The 18334-nt window shown below is 41.9% G+C and overlaps 1 protein-coding gene across 2 annotated transcripts in view; it reads left to right on the top strand.

The window, feature by feature from the left end:
* Window positions 1-18334, top strand: part of GABRB3 (gamma-aminobutyric acid type A receptor beta3 subunit) — a 181577-nt gene that overhangs the window by 124044 nt on the left and 39199 nt on the right. For both annotated transcript variants that reach the window (XM_006017063.1, XM_014527328.1), the window contains 3 exons: window positions 5568-5788; window positions 15846-15928; window positions 17231-17368. In XM_006017063.1, the coding sequence (XP_006017125.1) occupies window positions 5568-5788; window positions 15846-15928; window positions 17231-17368 (442 nt within the window). Of the gene's footprint in view, window positions 1-5567; window positions 5789-15845; window positions 15929-17230; window positions 17369-18334 lie in introns of those variants that run through there.

Genomic DNA, 18334 nt, shown 5'->3' on the forward strand with positions numbered 1-18334 from the left:
CTTTCACTAAAAGTGACTTCATCAAAGCAACAAAGTGATCCACTTGCTTGAAGGTATCTCGCCAAGTATTTCCTGCCAGAGCAAGTATGTGCATAGCAACTTGCTATGTACACAGTTTGACTACAGGTTGCAAAGCACATCATTCCAAGCTGTCGCCACTGTCTGTTACACATGCTAATATTTACTCAAGTGGGATGTTGAATTCCACCACACAAAAAATCAAGCCTTGTCAAATGGTGGCATGATTAACTTTCCTCAGGTACACTGTCTTTACCAGAGATGGTGCAGGAACGCCAGCGTGCCTAGGAGGGCATACCTTGAGCACCTGAAATAAAATGTTGAAAACTAGTCTATTTTGGTTGTTTCATCAGCAATCATGGAAATGACATTTCCCTCAAAGTCATTTTCCTCCTCAAAAAGAGCTGGTAGGTGGGAATACACTTGGTCTATCTTGGGAATGGCACCGCTTCCCTTAAAGTCCTTGCTCAAAAAATCCCTGAAAACAAGTAATTCCATTTTATGCAGAGGAAAGTCTGCTTTTAAACACATTTGAACAAAATCCAAAGAGATGGTGTCAGTATCACAATGGTCTTTGGCAAATGTAGAATGCTGGAATGCTGCAGTCACAGTGCATTGTTTCTTTACTGCTGTTAATGGGCCTGCTGTTTCAGAGTCTTCTCTTCTTCTCTTTTCATTCTGTTTATGCTTAGTGCTTTCCATGCATTCCATAATAATCTGCTTTTGAACAAGGTGTATAGCCTTGCTGCATGCAGTGCAAAACAACATAGTACCATCAGTGTGAAATTTGTCCTTGTCAAACTGAGTGACATGGTCTTTAAGGGGTGACTTTTGCACTCTTTGGCATCTTTTCTAGACTTGAATGCAATGTCTGGAGGCTGAAGAAAAATTTGAGACGCATCAAAACATAAGCTCCTGTACTCAGGGACCAACTCAATCCAAGATTGCATTTTTTTCATGGAAAGTGTGAAATCAAGTGTTTTCTGTGAAAAATAGCAAGCAAGCCCCAAGATTTTGTTGGGTTTGTGGGGGAAAAAAGGACTTTGTGGTTCCACACTGAAAAGGTAGGAAGCCTTCCCACCCTAGAGCAAGTTGTGGCAAGTCCTACCAGAGCTTTTGAACATGAGGTTGGGGTCCTGCAGTCAACACGGGACTGCCAGGCTTTTGGTGCCGGTGCAGCCCCTCAGCAGCTACTTTTAGAACCCAAGCCTGCTCACAGGAAGGTAATCCTCCCTCTCCACCCCCCACATCCCCCCAGTCTATACCAGTCTGACCCAGGAAGCAAAACTAGCCTGGACAGACATCCAGGCAGCTCCAGTTTCTTGGACAGGTTTCCCAGTTGACTGTACCTTACAGCATCCACTCTCTGCCACTGTGTGACATGGGCCTATTTGATGCGCCAAGGAAGATCATGAGCCAAGACAACCAAAGAAACTACAAGCCTCCCATAATAAGAGAAGCTGCTACAAACATATCAACTAAAAACTTAGGACACAAATAAAACAAGGAAGAGAGTGAGGGTCACAGGATAATAACAAGGGATGCAGATGGGGACAGGGAGCAGAGCATACCGGCCAAAGCCCACTGGCCCTGCCTGTTCATGACACCCAGTGACATTCTGCCTGGAGACATCTAGAGGAAAACTCACCTGGGTTCTCTGTATCCAGAGCCTCCTTCCTACAAGATGGACCCAGGGTCTGCCAGAGCCAATGGCAGTTCTTATGCCTTCAAATGGCTTATGCCAAGCATAGGTCTGCCAAAGCCCAATGTGGAAGGTAGGAGGGGTTCTACATGCCTTTGAGTGGGGGGTAAGGGGGGTTCTCTGTAGGGTTGCCAACTCTGAATCTATTCTGGGAGGTCTCCAGAAGGCCAATGTGCCTGTGCCATACAACATGAACATGCCCACATTCTTGCATATATCAGTTATGGATTACAGTGTGTAGCTTTACTTCAGGAAGGCAAATGCATATGACTATTACATTTTAAAAGCCACTGGACTTCTGTATAAATTGGATTCAACATTTAATATTTATTTTAATGAATGCCCTATCTTTTATGTCTCAGGTGACTCTTAGCAGTATCCTGGAGATTTATATCTAATTCCTGGAGACTCCCGGGAAATCCTGGAGGGTTGGTAACCCTAGTTCTCTGTAGTGTTGACCATGGGCAGCCATGGGCAGCCAGCAGCAAGATCCAAGGCTCTGTAAACCAAACTGCTACTCACACACCTGGTGCCTTGTTGCTTACACAAACAGTTAAATCTTTTCTGCCATCTCTATGCCATTCTATCACCATTCACCCTTTCACATACATTCATTCAAAAAAGGGCATACAGAGTTCATTCACTTATGTCAAGCAAAAGAATACAAAATGGAGTTTTCAGGTTACTTACAGGACAATACTAACATGGTTACCTTTCACTACTATGACAATTTATGTTAACATCAGCTACATTAGTTCAGTTCATGCTACACAGAGCAGGATGGTGCACAGTCCTGCTTTTGATGGCTAGAAAATAATATTTAGAGGTTTTCTTTTGGGAATTGGTTTGTAGGTAAAGTAGATATGTTCCAGGGGAATGGCAAGGGTTAAGTGGTTTCTAAAAGCATGTTTGTGACAAAGTTTCCTTCAAGGCCCACTGTGTCTGAAGCCAGCAGACACACAGGATGGGAAATTGAAGACATGTACCACACTGTTCCATAACATGAACAGTGTATCCAAACAGAGATAAGGAACTTTGCAGAGATAAGGAACTCCAGGTCACAGTTCCCAGCTGCAGAGACCATGGGATTTCAGACTTTGGACAGAACAAATTAGGAGACTAGTAAATAACCAAATTAAGCTGTGTGCATGTGATGGGTTTGGGGAGAAAAGTAATATGCTGACAGGATAGAATGTGCCCAGTATGATGACCACAGGGAAACCAGTCAATGATGCCCAGGAATGAAGAGTCATAAGAGGAGAGAAAGAATACAAAAGGAGGGATTTCAGATCAGCAAAGGGTCCCAGAGAGGGGAACTTGAGGCCCCCATGGACAGAGGGCTCACCACCAGCCCGTCTCACCCACCTGACTGATGGGTGGTGGGCCTCAGCTCTTGACCTGCAGGCTGCTGACATCTAACATTCAAGAGAGAACCACAGAATGAAGCGTGCGTACTGGCCAGATATACCTTCCCTCTATGACAGTCCTAGGACTGTTAGATATAGAATTGGGGAGGTTATTTTGTTTGCTTTGCTTACATTATTCTTATCTGATATCACTGTGTATCAATAATATTTGCCTATTATCAAATGGAGAAGTCACGGTCGGTCTGAGGTTTTGGGTCCACCCGGAACAAGAAGAATTAATATCTTTAAGGTATCTGGGTCATAAATCCAGTGCCAACACTCTATCCTCCCACTTCCTTCCAAGAAACCATCTTGAGCCATGCAACACACTCCCGCTCTGAGCCTCCCTTGCTTGCAGCACCTCAGCCTGAGCTGTAAAGTATGGGGAGCTAAAGCCATCCCTGGTCCCTGCCAGGCCAGGGGCATAGCTGGAGCCCCTCCCACCCCACCCCTAGGGCTGGCTTGGAGATTGGGAGCTCACCAAGGTGAGGAAGGGGGCACCGCCCTTACCTAGCAGGACATACAGTGCCAGCAGCAGCAACTCCTGCAGGGAGTGCAGCCTGCTGTGCCTCATGTCTGCTGGTCCCTGCCACAGCCTCTCCTCTCTGGGTGCCTTCATTGCTGCTGCCCCGAGCTCCAAGCTCCCAGCCCCACCCAGAGGAGGAGAACCTAGCCCTGCTTCCAGTCGCCCTGCCTCCAATCACCCTCTCCTCATTCCTCCCAGCCTCAAGCAGCTCATTGCAGGCTGGAAATCTGCCAGCCTGCAAGGGGAAACTGATGGTTTCCTGCTTCAAAGGGGAAAATTTGTGTTTTTTTTCCTTCAGTGAGAGAAAATCCACATTTTTCTGCATTTTCTGCAGAAAATGGAAAACCCAGGCCCCTGTTTATGAGTTAAGTAACAATCCCACAAACTCCCCTAGTTTCCCTCTTAATACAAAGCAAGCACACAATTTACAGAGGTAATTTGTGGAAGAAAAGAGACAGCAAGAGAAAAAGTTCCAACAAAGCTCTCATACATTTTGGGCTTGTCAATACTGCCTCCGTAGCAAACCCAAGAGCACTGCTATGAAGTATGCTCCACCCTCTCAGACCCTCTCTGTGTGGGCCAAATATTGGGCATGGCCATCCTGAGGGTACACCAACAATAACATCTGAGAAATAGCAGATCTGGCCCACTGTAAGGCAACTATATTGTAGGAGTGTGTAAAGCTTCAGATCGGATTTGGAGAAGATTCGGCCCAATTTGGAGGCCAAATTACCGAATCCCAATAGAACTGGGAGAAGAAAAAAAAACCTCTGAATCAATTTGGAGCCTCCAAATTGATTTGGAAAAGATTCTGAGATTCAGAGATTTGGAAGGCAGTCTTTCAGGGGAACAGAAACTGAGAAGAGGGAGGGGGAGCAGGGGGCGACAGACTGACATCTGCAGCTGGCCAGTGACTGTGATCTTTCCTTGAGCCCCCTTCCAATCGCAGTGCTCTAGGTGAGGGACTTAGAAACAGCATATGAGCCTCTGTCTGCAGGCTTTCTATGCCTTTTGTGAGCTGTTTCTGACTGAGTAACAGCGTCTGAAGGTACTGAACTGGCTTGGCTTCCTACCTAGTAAGTCTCCTGCTACTTTCTGTTCTTGGAAAGGATTGGATTTAGCTTACTAACTAGAATCCCTCTACTTATCCCTATCCAATCCATTTCTTTCAATTTATATTTGTTCTTGTTTGGTTTTTTCCCCACACTTCTTTAAAAAAAAGCTGTGTTTTACCTGGCAGTGAAACCCCTGCACCTATCTCCTTGAAACTTGGCAGGCCTCATGCCCTCAAAAGGGGATACCATCCCTCCTGTTTTCATCCAAATATGCCTTAACACACATGACACGAGTTTAGCTTTCAGCTGCGTGAGGTACAGTTTCCCAGAAACCCCATCATTTATCTCCTTGAAACTTGGCATGCTTCATGCACTCAGAGTGAGCTACCATCCCTGCAATTTTTATCTGAATCAGCCAAAAAATGACAGTTATAGGTATTTCAGTGATTCCCCATTATAGTCTATGGCTGCATTTCCGAATCTCTCTGAATCAGCACCGAATTTTCCACAGCTGATTCAGCCAAATCGATTTGGGACAGTGATTCAAATCTCCAAACTGAATCATTGTCCTCTGAATCAGCTGAATCCAAATCGAATACTTCCCTATTCACATAGGCCTACTATATTGCCACTATTGAATTTTATAACATTATTTAAAGATTTCTTGTTTGTTTTATTCTGATGTTAATTTAAAGTTAAAAATTAACTAAAATTGAGAACAGGGTACAACAATGATGTTACATTAGTACTGCTTAAATATTTTTTTATACAAGTGTAAACATAGTATATTTGTTTCCTCATAAGAAAATTATTGATCTGATCCAGTCCTGATTGTGATATTTTTCTTTTCTCCTCACCAGGATTACACCTTAACTATGTATTTTCAACAATACTGGAGAGATAAGAGACTAGCTTATGCTGGAATACCTCTCAATCTTACCCTTGATAATCGAGTGGCTGATCAACTCTGGGTGCCTGACACTTACTTTTTAAATGACAAGAAGTCATTTGTGCATGGAGTTACAGTGAAAAATCGAATGATCCGCCTTCATCCAGATGGAACAGTGCTTTATGGCCTCAGGTCTGTACTTTATGATAAAGATTTCATAAGCATTGTTTTGTATTGTTGCTATTTATTTCTTGGTACAAGGTTATTACAAACTCTGTGTAGCATATTATGCAACCTTCAGTTTCAATCAGAAAGATGCCTGTAGAAAATAAATGACACACTCAATGTTTCTTAATTTTGCCAGGAGTGTCTTCAGTCAGCTCATATCTGTTTATGTCTAGTAACCATATCTGGAAATGCCTGTGGTTACAGACATTAATTGCAAACCTGAACATCCATTTAAAAAACATGGACAGGGAGGTGTTATCTCCTCTGTTGATATCCAGGACTCTGTAACAGGAAAAAAATCCTGAAACACTAGAATCAAGTACATTTAAAACATAAATGCATACATCTTCTAGTTTTTTTCTAGGAGGACCCAATGCTGAGCTCTACTGAGGCCACTTTAATTTTTACTCTGAAAGTGTAAATGGCCCTTAAAATACACTGCTTGCTATATACTTTATAGCTTTGCTGGAACAGCTGTGTCAATTAGGAGTATGAAGAAGTCACCCCCTTAACAGACCAAATTAGGCACTGTTATAATAGTAAAAATGTGCTTTTTCTAGTACACCTTATTCTACACAGGACACTAGTTCAGGCTGGTCTAGTAAAAAACAGTATTGCTAGTAGGAACTGCATCTACTCTATGGGACATTCCCACTAGTTCTATCAGCATAGCCACATCAATGAAAAATGTTAAGGGTAAAAAAGCTTCAAGCCCCTGTATACTATCAGACCAGTACAAAGGGGTCTAAGCACAAATTAGAATCAAACCTGAACAGTTTAAGAGAAATTTCAGAAAATATAGAATTATTTCTAGAACCTGCAACAGGATGAAGTCAAGTCAAGTCAGTCCTGAGGCCGCTGTGACTATTGGAGCACCTTAGATGCTATAAAAACCCTCCTAGGTTAGCTGAGTTGCTTTGCATCATTGGTGATTCTTCGGGCAGAGTGACCTGGTGACACCCATCTCCTCTGCAGGTATGGATGGCCATTGGCTCACAAGGACCTCATCCGCCCTTTGACAGGTCCTGTTTTTAGCCTTGCTGGGTATCTACACACCCTCTTCATCTGGGCTAGCCCAGGTGGGGGCACCAGTTTAGTTGCTCAAAGCCCAACTATGGACCAGGCTGCACTGGTTAACATGGTACCAGACAGCAGACTAAGGCAGTCCTGGCCTAAAAGGCCAAGCTTGACCACAAACAGGATGGAGATAGGATATATTTCTAGCATCGCCATTCGACTATGATACTATCTCTCCTGTTTTTATCTGGAGTTTCAGTTTCACTTGACATGGCCTTGACTCCTCACCCCCCCTATGATCTATTAAATTTTGTGTATTAATTATGATTGGCTGAGTCTTTTTTAGATAAAAATAGGAAGACTCACACTTTTATGAAGGGCTTGAAGAAACTGAGTACATGAATGTTCAGAAAATGATTGTGGTGCAACTGGGTTTGATGAAAGAAGTATTTTGCTTTCATTTAGCTTTGCATGCCAGAGATCAGTGTTTCCACTTTTGATACCTGGCACCCACTTTTTTCTGTATTAAAACTGTTGGCACACTTCACTCTTACACCCAAAAAGGTATATACATATATATTTCAAAACTTATATCCCACCACCCTTCCAGAGGAAATCATACCAGTGCTGAGATCTACTGTAAAAAATAACACTAAATACATCTTTCTTTAAGCAAAGATTAGTCTCTATGGGCATTTTTACATATGTATTCATTGGAGCACCGGGCACTTTGAAAAGCACCCAGTGCTGAAATGCATACAGTTGTATAAGCAGTGAAATGCACATCAGAGCAAAGAAAAGAGCGGCGGGGTGCTTTTGAACTAAAACACCTCAGAGGTGCTTTAGTTCAAAATCTCATCACGCCATTTTCTGCGTGCTAGTTCGCATTTCGACACTTATACAACTGCACGTGGTATGATGCCATTCACCTTAGCTCACATGCGGAGCAGACTCAATTAAACAGTGGATCTCTGGCGCATCACTAGAAAAAAAATATGTGTATAAATGCCCTATACCAGTGGTTCTCAGCCTTTTTTAGCATCGAGGCCACCACTCCATAACTTTTCTGAATCTCACAGTACCACAGTTAAAAACGCTGAGATCTAAATTCAGAAAAGATACAGAGGAGGGCTTTGAGGCTAAAAATAGTTGAGAATCACTGAACTAGCTGGTGCCACTTAAGGGCATCTGAGGCAGGGCCTCACACTGCTGTGCCCTGTTCTTTCTACTGTCTGACCCTTCCCAACCCCCCTCAGGGGGGAAGGGCAGCCCCCTGCAGGATCTCTCACACGGGTGACCAGCCCCACAGCCCCTTCTGCCAGCCCTAAGGAGCATGGGAGGAGTGGAGGAAATGAGCCAAGCTGCAAAGAATGGCACTGTCTATGTCCACCTGCCCTCCCACTTGCAGCAGAATGAGCTGCTGGGAGCATTGGTGGTGGGATCAGCACAAGGGCTTTCTGAACTGGGGAAGGGCAGGAAAAGGCAGCAGAAGTGGTAGCAGTCCCCAGAGGCACCACTGGCCTAGACAAGGGAGGAGAGCATTTATCCACAAGGCAGTCATGCAGTAAACTTCCGTCCCTCTCACAGCACACTAGTGTGTCACAGCCCACCCTCTGGGAATCACTGCCATAGAACATATTCAAAATGGCAAGATGTTTGGTGGTCTTCCTATGAGAATTTAAATATCTACAAAAACCTTAGAAAATATATGTTTTTACATTACTTCCAAATATGAGCCAATTAGCTGACTGGCACTCCCAGCTTTAGAGGCACACTGAAGTTAAGGGCTCTGATCAACTTCTGAGGTTGGGAGTGTCAATCAGCTGACTGGAGCTCCCAGCCTTGGAAGTGCACCAGAGTTAAGGGCTCTGATGCACTACCAAAGCTAGAAGTGATTGTCCTGGCGACACATTTAATTTAAGGCATGATGGAAATCAGCTACAAAGTTATTATGCATATTTTGTTTAATAACTTTGTGATTTATTGCCTGTTTTATTGCATCATTAATTGCATAAATGTGTGGCCAGGTAACTACTTAAGATATGATTAAACTGGTTGAGCATATCCTAAATGTAACGTCTGCAAGGGCCTCACTCTCCATTTCCTTCATACCAAATATAGACAGCACTAGAGCCCAGCTTTTGCAGTATATCTGAGCTTTCAAATAACTGGATGAAGTTAAACTTTACCTGGGGCTGATAAAAAGGGAGTAATATTTGAATCCTTGACACCATTGATCAAAGGAGGGCATGTCTACATGTGCATTTATCCAGCTTAAAGTTACTGTGCAGTAAGTGAGAATAGGCTGGTGTCTACATGTATGGGTGTTAAAGCACATTAATGCTGTTTGGACCGGCTTGGGAATAAAGTTAGTCCTGAGTCAGTCCACACACAGTCTTACTGTACAACAAGGCATCTACATATGCATTACTGTGTAGCAAGTAATTTGACATAAATTTTAAACCTGCATAATGCAGGTATCAAATTTACACCCAAGTTGGCATAAGTCACCATATTTACTGCACAGTCCAGGTGTGCATGTATAGATGTGCACCCATTCTGCGCAGTGATTTCAGTTACTGCACAATAAATGTGCATGGTGCATGTGTAGACACACCCGTAATCTATTATTCAGGAGCTAAGGCGATATGCAGACAGTTGGTTATTCTAGGTTCTTTGCTGCGTGTAATTACTCAAATGGTATCAGTAATAAAAACACATTCCTTCTAAATGTCTTCAACCTCTCAGGAGACTATGCCTCTTCCTGTTGAATACGAGCCTATGGGGAAACTGGAGATGTTACAGGAGGAAGTGGTCCATTTTTTGAGCAACTCCAGTTCTCAAAAATGTGTAACTAAAGTGACGCACATGCCCCACTCACTCACTGCACCCTACTTGACATGACTGACCGCTAATTTTTAAAGTGATTGAGCCTTAGTTATCTCAAATTTCTCTGCTGCCTCAAAGACAGTGATTTGCCACAAACACCATGGTTCATAAAGAATGATGTATATAATAACTCCAAGAATGAGACAGGTGCTTTTCAAAACCTGGCCTGTGGTTTTGAAAGTTCCTTCCATCACACATCGTATTGATGACAGATCTCATTATGTGCTAAAGAAGTAAAACATTTGTGTCTATACAATATTTCCTCAATAATAATGCAGAACAAATCAAATCAAAACAAAAGGTTTTTAGAAAGAGGGGATGGAAAATATGGCCTATTTGATTGTTTACATGCATACCATAAACAAAATCAGTTTGCCCAAGACATCATAAGAATGAATGTTATAAACCCACAGAAAGAAGAACATTTTTGTGAGTCTCTACTATGATTATTGTAGTTTAATAAGGCACTCAGTCTTGAATGTAACTCTTAATATCGAGCTAGGAGGAGCATTGAAATAACCAATAGCTCCCTCACAGAGAATTTTACACAATTTAGATTAATCTCTTTGGGCAGGAACCATTTGATTATCTTGTGTCTGTATTATGACTCCTGGCACAATAAAATTGAGATCCCTAGGTAACAAGTTAATATAATAATAAAGTTCAGGAAGAAGTAGCAAGTAAAAAGCTGGATAAGGGGACCTTATGCAAGTGCAAATCTTTCTTTTCTGTATTGCATTCATCTAAAATAATATGTATTTGTGTTCGGCCTGATGTTTATTTGACCCTTTTAACAGTTTCTATGTCAGTGCTCTGATGCTAGGTTCTGGGAGTCCTAGCATCCTACTGTGCCAGGCAGTATCTCGTCCATAACAAAATTAATAGAAATGTTTCTTTGTGAGAGCAATATGAGCTTGAAGGAAAGTATTGAAAAATACATCAAATCATCCAATCCAGTTCTTACTTACTGGTCATAATAAGGTCCAAGACATATGACCCTTGGTTGTAACCTCAACTCTTTGTTCAGAAAGTTATCCTCTGCATACCTAAGAAGTTACATGGGTGTAGATTGTGTCCATGTTGGTCTAAGGACATAGGTAGACAAGGTTCTTTGGGTGAATCTGATATCTTCTATTAGACCAACTTAAATAGTTGGAAAAAATGTTCTTAGCAAGCTTTTGGGTTTATAAAGCCTTCATCAGGCTGAGGAAGCCTCTGCAGATGAGGAAGCACATGCCAACTGCAGATGCGTCCTCAGCCTGACAAGGGGTTTTTAAACCTGAAAGCTTGCTAAGAAAATTTTTCCAACTATTTAAGTTGGTCCAATCAAAGATATCAGATTCACTCAAAGAACCTTGTCTGCCTAAGAAGTTACTAGACATTTTATCCAACAGATATAATGGAATTTAAAATCCCCCATTAGTACAATTGCATAATAAGTATTTCGTTACCTCTGGGCTTATACTAAAGTTTATTCCCTAAAAAGTCATACAGCAAACATTGAAGGTAAATACATGTTTGAAAGATTCATATTTTATAGCAAATATGCCAGGTAGATATATCTTTTATAAATGTAGATTCCCTGTCTACTTGGCATCTGACAATAGTTAAACACTCTGATTAAAGAGTACTGAATTGTTTGGATCCTTGATTTGTATCACAACAACCGATTGAATTGTGTGCATACTAAACTAATCTCATGTTATAAGAAATGTGGTTTTGTAAAGCTGATAATTGTTGGGATTTTGCCATTTAGAACATTCATACAATGATCGCCGATCAAAGGTGGCGTTTGTTTATTTTTTCCTCAGTGCCTGATTGGTGGTAGTTTTATCTGCCAAGTCAGAGCTGTTAATAGTTATACTGGAGAGAGACTAGTCTTTATAATTAGTAGATCTAAATCTAGCACCTTGCCTGAGGAGACAACAGAGCATTGGGCAGATGCTCAATGGAGAGAAATCCTTCCCCTAAACCACAGAACAACTGGGGAACTACTGTCTATAAGCTACTCCTGCCACTGAGACACATGTTAAGAATAAAAGCAGAGCATCTACCATGACAGGCATGCCATTGGGCAGTTGGAAGTAAAATGGGACAACCAAAGGAATTCTTCCAGGAAATATTTTGGGTATTCCAGGTATAAATATTCCAGGTATTTTGTAATTTAAAACTTTTGGATATTAACAACATAGAATATGTTCAAAGACCAGGAAAGCAGAGCATTGTTACTTCCATAAGCTATATTTGGCCATGTGGGAGGATTCAGATTCTACTTTGCCTTTTTCGTAGCTTCCCCTTATAAATGTAAAAATGGGAATATCTGAATAGCAGCAGATCCACTGGGTGTACCTGCACCAGGCCCACCCACTGCCAGTTGCCTGTATCCTCCCCACACATTAGTTTCCTTTAGTGTGATAGTATTGCCCCAGATGTCTGCTGGAGGCTAGATTTGGCCATTGGAAATTCAATTCTAATTATGCACCAGCTAGTACCATTTACAAGAAAAATTCAATCTGTTTGAAATACCTGATATGTTTGAAAATAACCATTTTTTCTTCTAAATCTGGAAGGAACAGAGAGCACATTTATAATACAATAGAAAAATTACTGGAGCTTCAGCCTTGTTTGTTTGTCATGTCTTACCTCAATATAGGCTTAAGTAGAAACTCCATAATAAATTACATCGGCTTTGGCAGGGGATAGTAATAATGATTACCTTTTCTTTAACTTTGGATTGCCATTTTGAAATTTCCAAGAGTGGGGAAACTAAGGTGAAATGACATGTTACACTTAGACCATACTATATCTGTGAAATCTTAAAGTGGTATTAAAATTAGAACATCTGAGCAGTCACACATTAAGTTAATACCGTTTCTTGCCTGCCCAGCTCTGACTTGCTACTAGATGGCTGGTAAGCAGGGGCATGGCTAGGAGCCAGGACACCTGAGCTATATTTTGCTCTGTGGAGGACAGGACTGGGGTAGGAGGGAGGGAAGTTGCAGCGGTGGGAGCAAAGAGCTTGGAGTTAGAAAGGCATGGGCACGGGGCTGTGGTGTCCCTCCACAAGCCTCCGTGTTCCCATCCTGGAGCAATGGGGTGATAGGAGAGGCTCTGCTGCAGGGAGCTCTCCATTGATCCCTGCTGATTGCCCTCCCCCTCTCCCCCAAACTCCTCTCTGCCACCCGATCCTTCTCCAGAGAGGCTTCATCTTTTGCCTGGATCCCAGCAAAAGCCATGAAAAAGTTCAGTTGACCTCAGTTACTAGAAGTTAATTGAAATTTTACTGTGCTGTCTGACCCATTTCACTCAAGTGCTGCCAGCTCTCCCATGGCCATGTGGCTTAACGGGGGGATGTGGCTTCCTTCCACATCCCCTGTTCCCATCCTGGGGTTGGAGGTGGGGAGAGGACTGTGTTACCTGTATGAATTCCCTGAGATTTAGTGCAGTGAGAGCATGGAGCCCCTGAGAGTGGGAGAAGCATGCTACTGTGCTAAACCCTGGTGGCTCCACTTCCAAGAGTGTGGAAAGTTCATCCACAGAACAGGAGAGGATGTGACTCAGTACAGTACATCCTGAGATGCTGAAAGACTACATATTACTCATTTTACCTCTGTGGAGCAGATTGTAGTTACCCTAACATGACCAAGGTAGCATGGCCCAGAGTTAACCCTCCCCTGAAGCGGCATAACTTTGAGATGCTCAAAGAGCATTTTGCATGAGGTAATAAACTTTAACATGGGACACTGACATTTTAATTAGGGGTTTGCGAAGCAGGCCCTATTCAATTTGGATTCGGATTTGGCCTGAGTCAGGGACAGTGATTCGATTTGTTGATTCAGATCACTGTCCCTGATTCGATTCGGCCAAATCCAAATCTGAAGATTAAATGCTGATTCAGAGAATCAGCAATTCAGATATAGACACAGCTTTAAAAGTTTTTTCTATATACCTTGAGGTAGCAGGCATGGCTCCCGATGCTGGGGCGCATGGAGCGTCCCACAGGAGTGCAGGGGGCCCCTCCACGTGCTCGGTGGTGAACCTGGAGCATGTGCTCGGTGGTTCACCAGGTGGTGAACCTGGGTCTGCTGGGGAGCATGCCAGGGGGACCCCGGGTGCCCTCCAGACCCAGGAGGCAGCAGCCACTGAGCTGGGGGCTGCAGGGGAGGCTGGCCATGTGCTCCCCAACGGACCCAGAAGTGGACCAGAAGTGCTTCTGGTCCACTTCTGGGTCTGCTGCCAAGTTCACTGTGGACCCCCCTGCACTCCTGTGCGACGCTCCGTGCACCCCAGCATCGCAGCACTCAAGAGCCCCTGCTACCTAGAGATATGTAGAAAAAACATTTAAAACTGTGTCTATGTCCGAATCTCTCTGAATCTCTCTGGAGGATTCTGATTCAATTCAGAGAGATTAAAGGGTCCTCTGATTTGATTTGGATTTGGAGATTTGGCCACCTAATCAAGCTGAATCTCTGCCTGATCAAATCTGGGACCGAAGCTTCGAACAGTCCTAATTTTAAGTACCCTTAGTATGGTTTAAGTGTAATGTGTAACTTTAACTGCTTTCTCGTGCCTTTGAAATTGTAGCCCTAAGCATCAGGCTATCTTGACAGGCTGGTGAGGGTTTTCAAGGTTGTTAAGGAAACAATGTTTTTGGTTTTCGAATCTGTACCTTGGCAAACACAGAAGATAGTATAAATATAAAGTTCACATGAAGCCAATATTAGCATGATGAATTTCCATAATTCTTGTTCATGGTTTAGGCCTCGATTCAGCAGACCTTAAAGAATTTTTAAAGCCAAGCATGTGGTTAAATACTCTGCTGAATCAGAATCTAAATGGCAGTACTCATATATTAATACATTAATTTTAAAATTCTGTTCTAATGTTGAAAGTCTTAATATAATTGATGTGACCTGTTTTTTTACTGCATATACATATTTCATTATTTTTATCTTAAATTAATAGACAAACGCATCTGAATGTAGTGATCACTAATTAGATATCTGCTTAAAACTTATTAGGAAAATATGCTAACTTTGGGAATAAGAGAAAAGGTAGTATTACATTCAAATTAGGCTTCCTCATTTTGAATTCATTCTCTCATTCTTACTATGCTTTGCATTTCTTTGTTTAAAGGTCTTGGTAAAGCTGTGTGGTATGTCAGTAAAAAAAGAAACTGGACAAAACTGCAGCACAGTAAAGAAAAAATCATCATTATAGCAGGTTAACATTTTTCAGCTGAAACTTTGCAAAAATGCAAGTCAGATTTGCCCATATTTATTCAAAATACTTTACTTGACTTGGAAATAAAAAGCAAAAAAAGCCAAATTATTTCATTCTTTTTGAAATTTGGATTTTTATTTCATTTCAGAACATCCCTGTTTATTTAAAAAGAAACCCTCAATATACTGAATTTTAATTCACTTAAAACTTCAGTCCACTTGTAACAAAGCAGCAAAAAAAAAGATTTTTTTCAACTTTTCAGTTCAACGAATTGTTTTTTATATTTCAGAAGTACTAACGCACCAAAATCTGTTGTTCACAGAGATCTGATCATCCTATTATTTGTAGAAATCTTTTACTGCTTTTCACTTTCTGATAGAAAGCTGGGTCCTTCAGTCCTGACAACTAAGAAGAGAGGTAGTGAGCCATGTTAATCTCAACTCAAGTAGAAGGCATGGTGGAGTTGCACCTTAGAGAGTAACTGAATCACAGATGCATAATCCTCTGTGAGCAATGGTTCACTTTATGAGATAGCTCTAGAAGCACATACAGCTTTATCACATAGCATTATATGACAAAGTAAGCTGTTGCTCATAAAACCTTATGCAACTCTGATTTGGTTAGTCTACCAGGTCCAACACTACCCTGCCTTCTGTCAAGCCTAACAAATGTTTGAATAGTATTTACATATGCAAATAAAACCATTGAACCCTAGAGGGAGTACTCACAAGTAACCCAGAATGAGTGGTCCTGTCAAAGTTAGTGTAACCGCTCATGTGAGAAAGTAGTGCTCAAAATAAAACCTGTAGTAATAGGTTCAGAGATGTGTTTTTTTTCAACGTTTCCTCACTTTAAAAACAAGAATTGTTCTATTTGATTTTTGGCATTTCAGAATCACGACTACTGCTGCTTGTATGATGGACTTGAGAAGATACCCACTGGATGAACAGAACTGTACTCTGGAAATTGAAAGCTGTATGTATATAAATAAATGCAAGTCATGCCAAACAGAGAGTTTTCATTTACATAGTCCAATAGATATATGAATTTGTGTCAATTCTTAAAAAAAAATTAATTTGTGTTTGTTTATTTTTTGCCTTCTTTAAAATGTAAGGGAATTATTAATTTGAGGCTTGCCTGCAATGTTGATAAAACATGGGGCTAGGAGACTGAATGAAGTAATTTATCACTCCAGCCTGATTAGCCAGAGCCAGTGACTGGGTGCTTATCTGTAACACGAGAGAATGGATGTTCATATTTTAATCAGATTCACTTTGAAGAGCACAAACACTGAGAGAGAATTTTCCTTCAGTGTGTTTTACTATGCATGAATGGTCTTGTTGCAGGACCCCCTGGGCTGTCAGATAGGCCCATTTATGATCTGGAATTCAGTTCTACATAAAAACAGATTCTCTCTTCAACCTAGTCATTTCCTGTAATTGGAATATTCAGATGCCTTATAATTGTAGTTCAAGATCCACTGCTCCATTTCTATGACATGATGGAGAATACTGGGAACATCTACATACATAAAATATCAGTACACGGTACCCTGAACTCCTTGTGTCATTTACACTTGCTCTTGTCCCTTTCCCACTGGAGTTAATGAACCTCAAAGAAAATTCCTGTCTAAAAGATATTAATTTGCACTGATGGACTATTCCATCTCTTATGATATTTAACAAAGCACCACTTGGTTTTGGTATTGGATAGCTAGCTGGGGTACAGGCAGCCCCCACAATGTAGCACCTGCATGCCCCAGCCAGCTCCAGTCACATGTGTTGCAGTGCATGTAACTACTGCACCGTAGGATAGTACTTGTCTGTGACAGTACTATTTTGTGGCAGAGTTAATTAATTTACTGAAGAGCTTATTAGTCAACTCTGCAGTAAAGCACACATGTAGCTGCATCCATGATTTTTTACATTACAGCCATCTGTAATAAGGCTCCTAGAATAAAGCATTAAAGGGGAGACACTTCCTGATCATGCTGTTTCTTTTATTCTTGCCCCAGATTTCAGAAGAACTATTTGGAGAGAAAAAAGAGTGGGGAGGCAACAATCTTTGTGACCCTGTAATAAAGCCTTCTTTAAAGAAAGACTCTCAAAATGATAATATATGAAAATCCCCAATATGGAATAAAATAGCATCCAACAATTCAACTGCTATGCCCTAGTTCTGTCTGCAAACGTTTAAAAAGATAAACCATCTACTAGATGTTTCATGGTTAAAACATGGTGTGATTTTTCTTCCTTATATTTTCTGCCCTGTTTCCAGATGGCTATACCACAGATGACATTGAGTTTTACTGGAGAGGTGGAAATAATGCAGTCACTGGTGTAGAGAGAATTGAGCTTCCTCAGTTCTCCATTGTAGAACACAGACTGGTGTCAAAGAATGTTGTCTTTGCCACAGGCAAGTGTTTTCATTTTTTGTTTGTCATGTGTACATACAGAGTTAGCTTCTTTACATGTCAGTTATGATGTTAGTATTTTATATTATTATACAGTCATAGTGCTGCCAACTATACTTGCATTAAGAAAAATTGTTATCTGGTAAATCCATTATGCAGTAACCCATGAAGCAGGACTACGTCTTACCAGAGACAAAGTTGTTGACAGTGGATTTGGACCCAGCACCTATACCTTTGTTCTGGGCGGGCACAACCCTCAGACCAACCACAACACCTGCCGGTCAATAATTGGCGAATGTATTGATACAGAGTAAAAACAAAAAAGCAACAATACAAACAATCAAACAATTCTATATCTATCAATCCTGGGGCTGCCATCAGAGTCAAAGCACATCTGGTCAGGATACAGGCTCCACTCTGAGACTCTCTTTGTTAGGTGTCAGCAGTCTGGAGGTGGGATGCCGAGGCCCACAGCCCCCCTCCAGTGGGGTGGATGAGAGGAACTGATGTTATGCCCTCAGTCCATGGTGGCTTTGGGGACCCTTCCTGGGGGTCAGTGATAGGGATGAGGACCCTTCTCAGGGAGCAAAATGGAGAGGGACAGGGAGGGATGGGGCAAAGAGGGGACAGGACAAAAGGAGGGACCCTTTGTTAATCCTGATGACTCTTCATCCATGGCTGTCTCTGGTTGGTGGTCTCTCTGTGGTCACATGTCCACGTAGCCTTCCAGGCCTTCTCCTAATTTGGTCTGTTCCCCCAAAACTAGGACTCAGCCCCCCTGCTTTCAGGGACCTTGTTGCTGGTGTCACTTAGCTAGTGTTATGGGACAGTATGGTACATACTTCTTTGCTTCCCAGGCTGTTTCCTAGACTATGGGTCCTTGTTGGTCTTCTGCTAGATAGCCCATCTGCCTTGAAGGCTGTGATTTTGTGTTATGGGATGCCCCCCTTCAATTTTCAGGCTGTCCC

The sequence above is a fragment of the Alligator sinensis genome, unplaced genomic scaffold, assembly GCF_000455745.1.
Source record: "Alligator sinensis unplaced genomic scaffold, ASM45574v1 scaffold144_2, whole genome shotgun sequence".
NCBI classification, from domain to species: domain Eukaryota; kingdom Metazoa; phylum Chordata; order Crocodylia; family Alligatoridae; genus Alligator; species Alligator sinensis.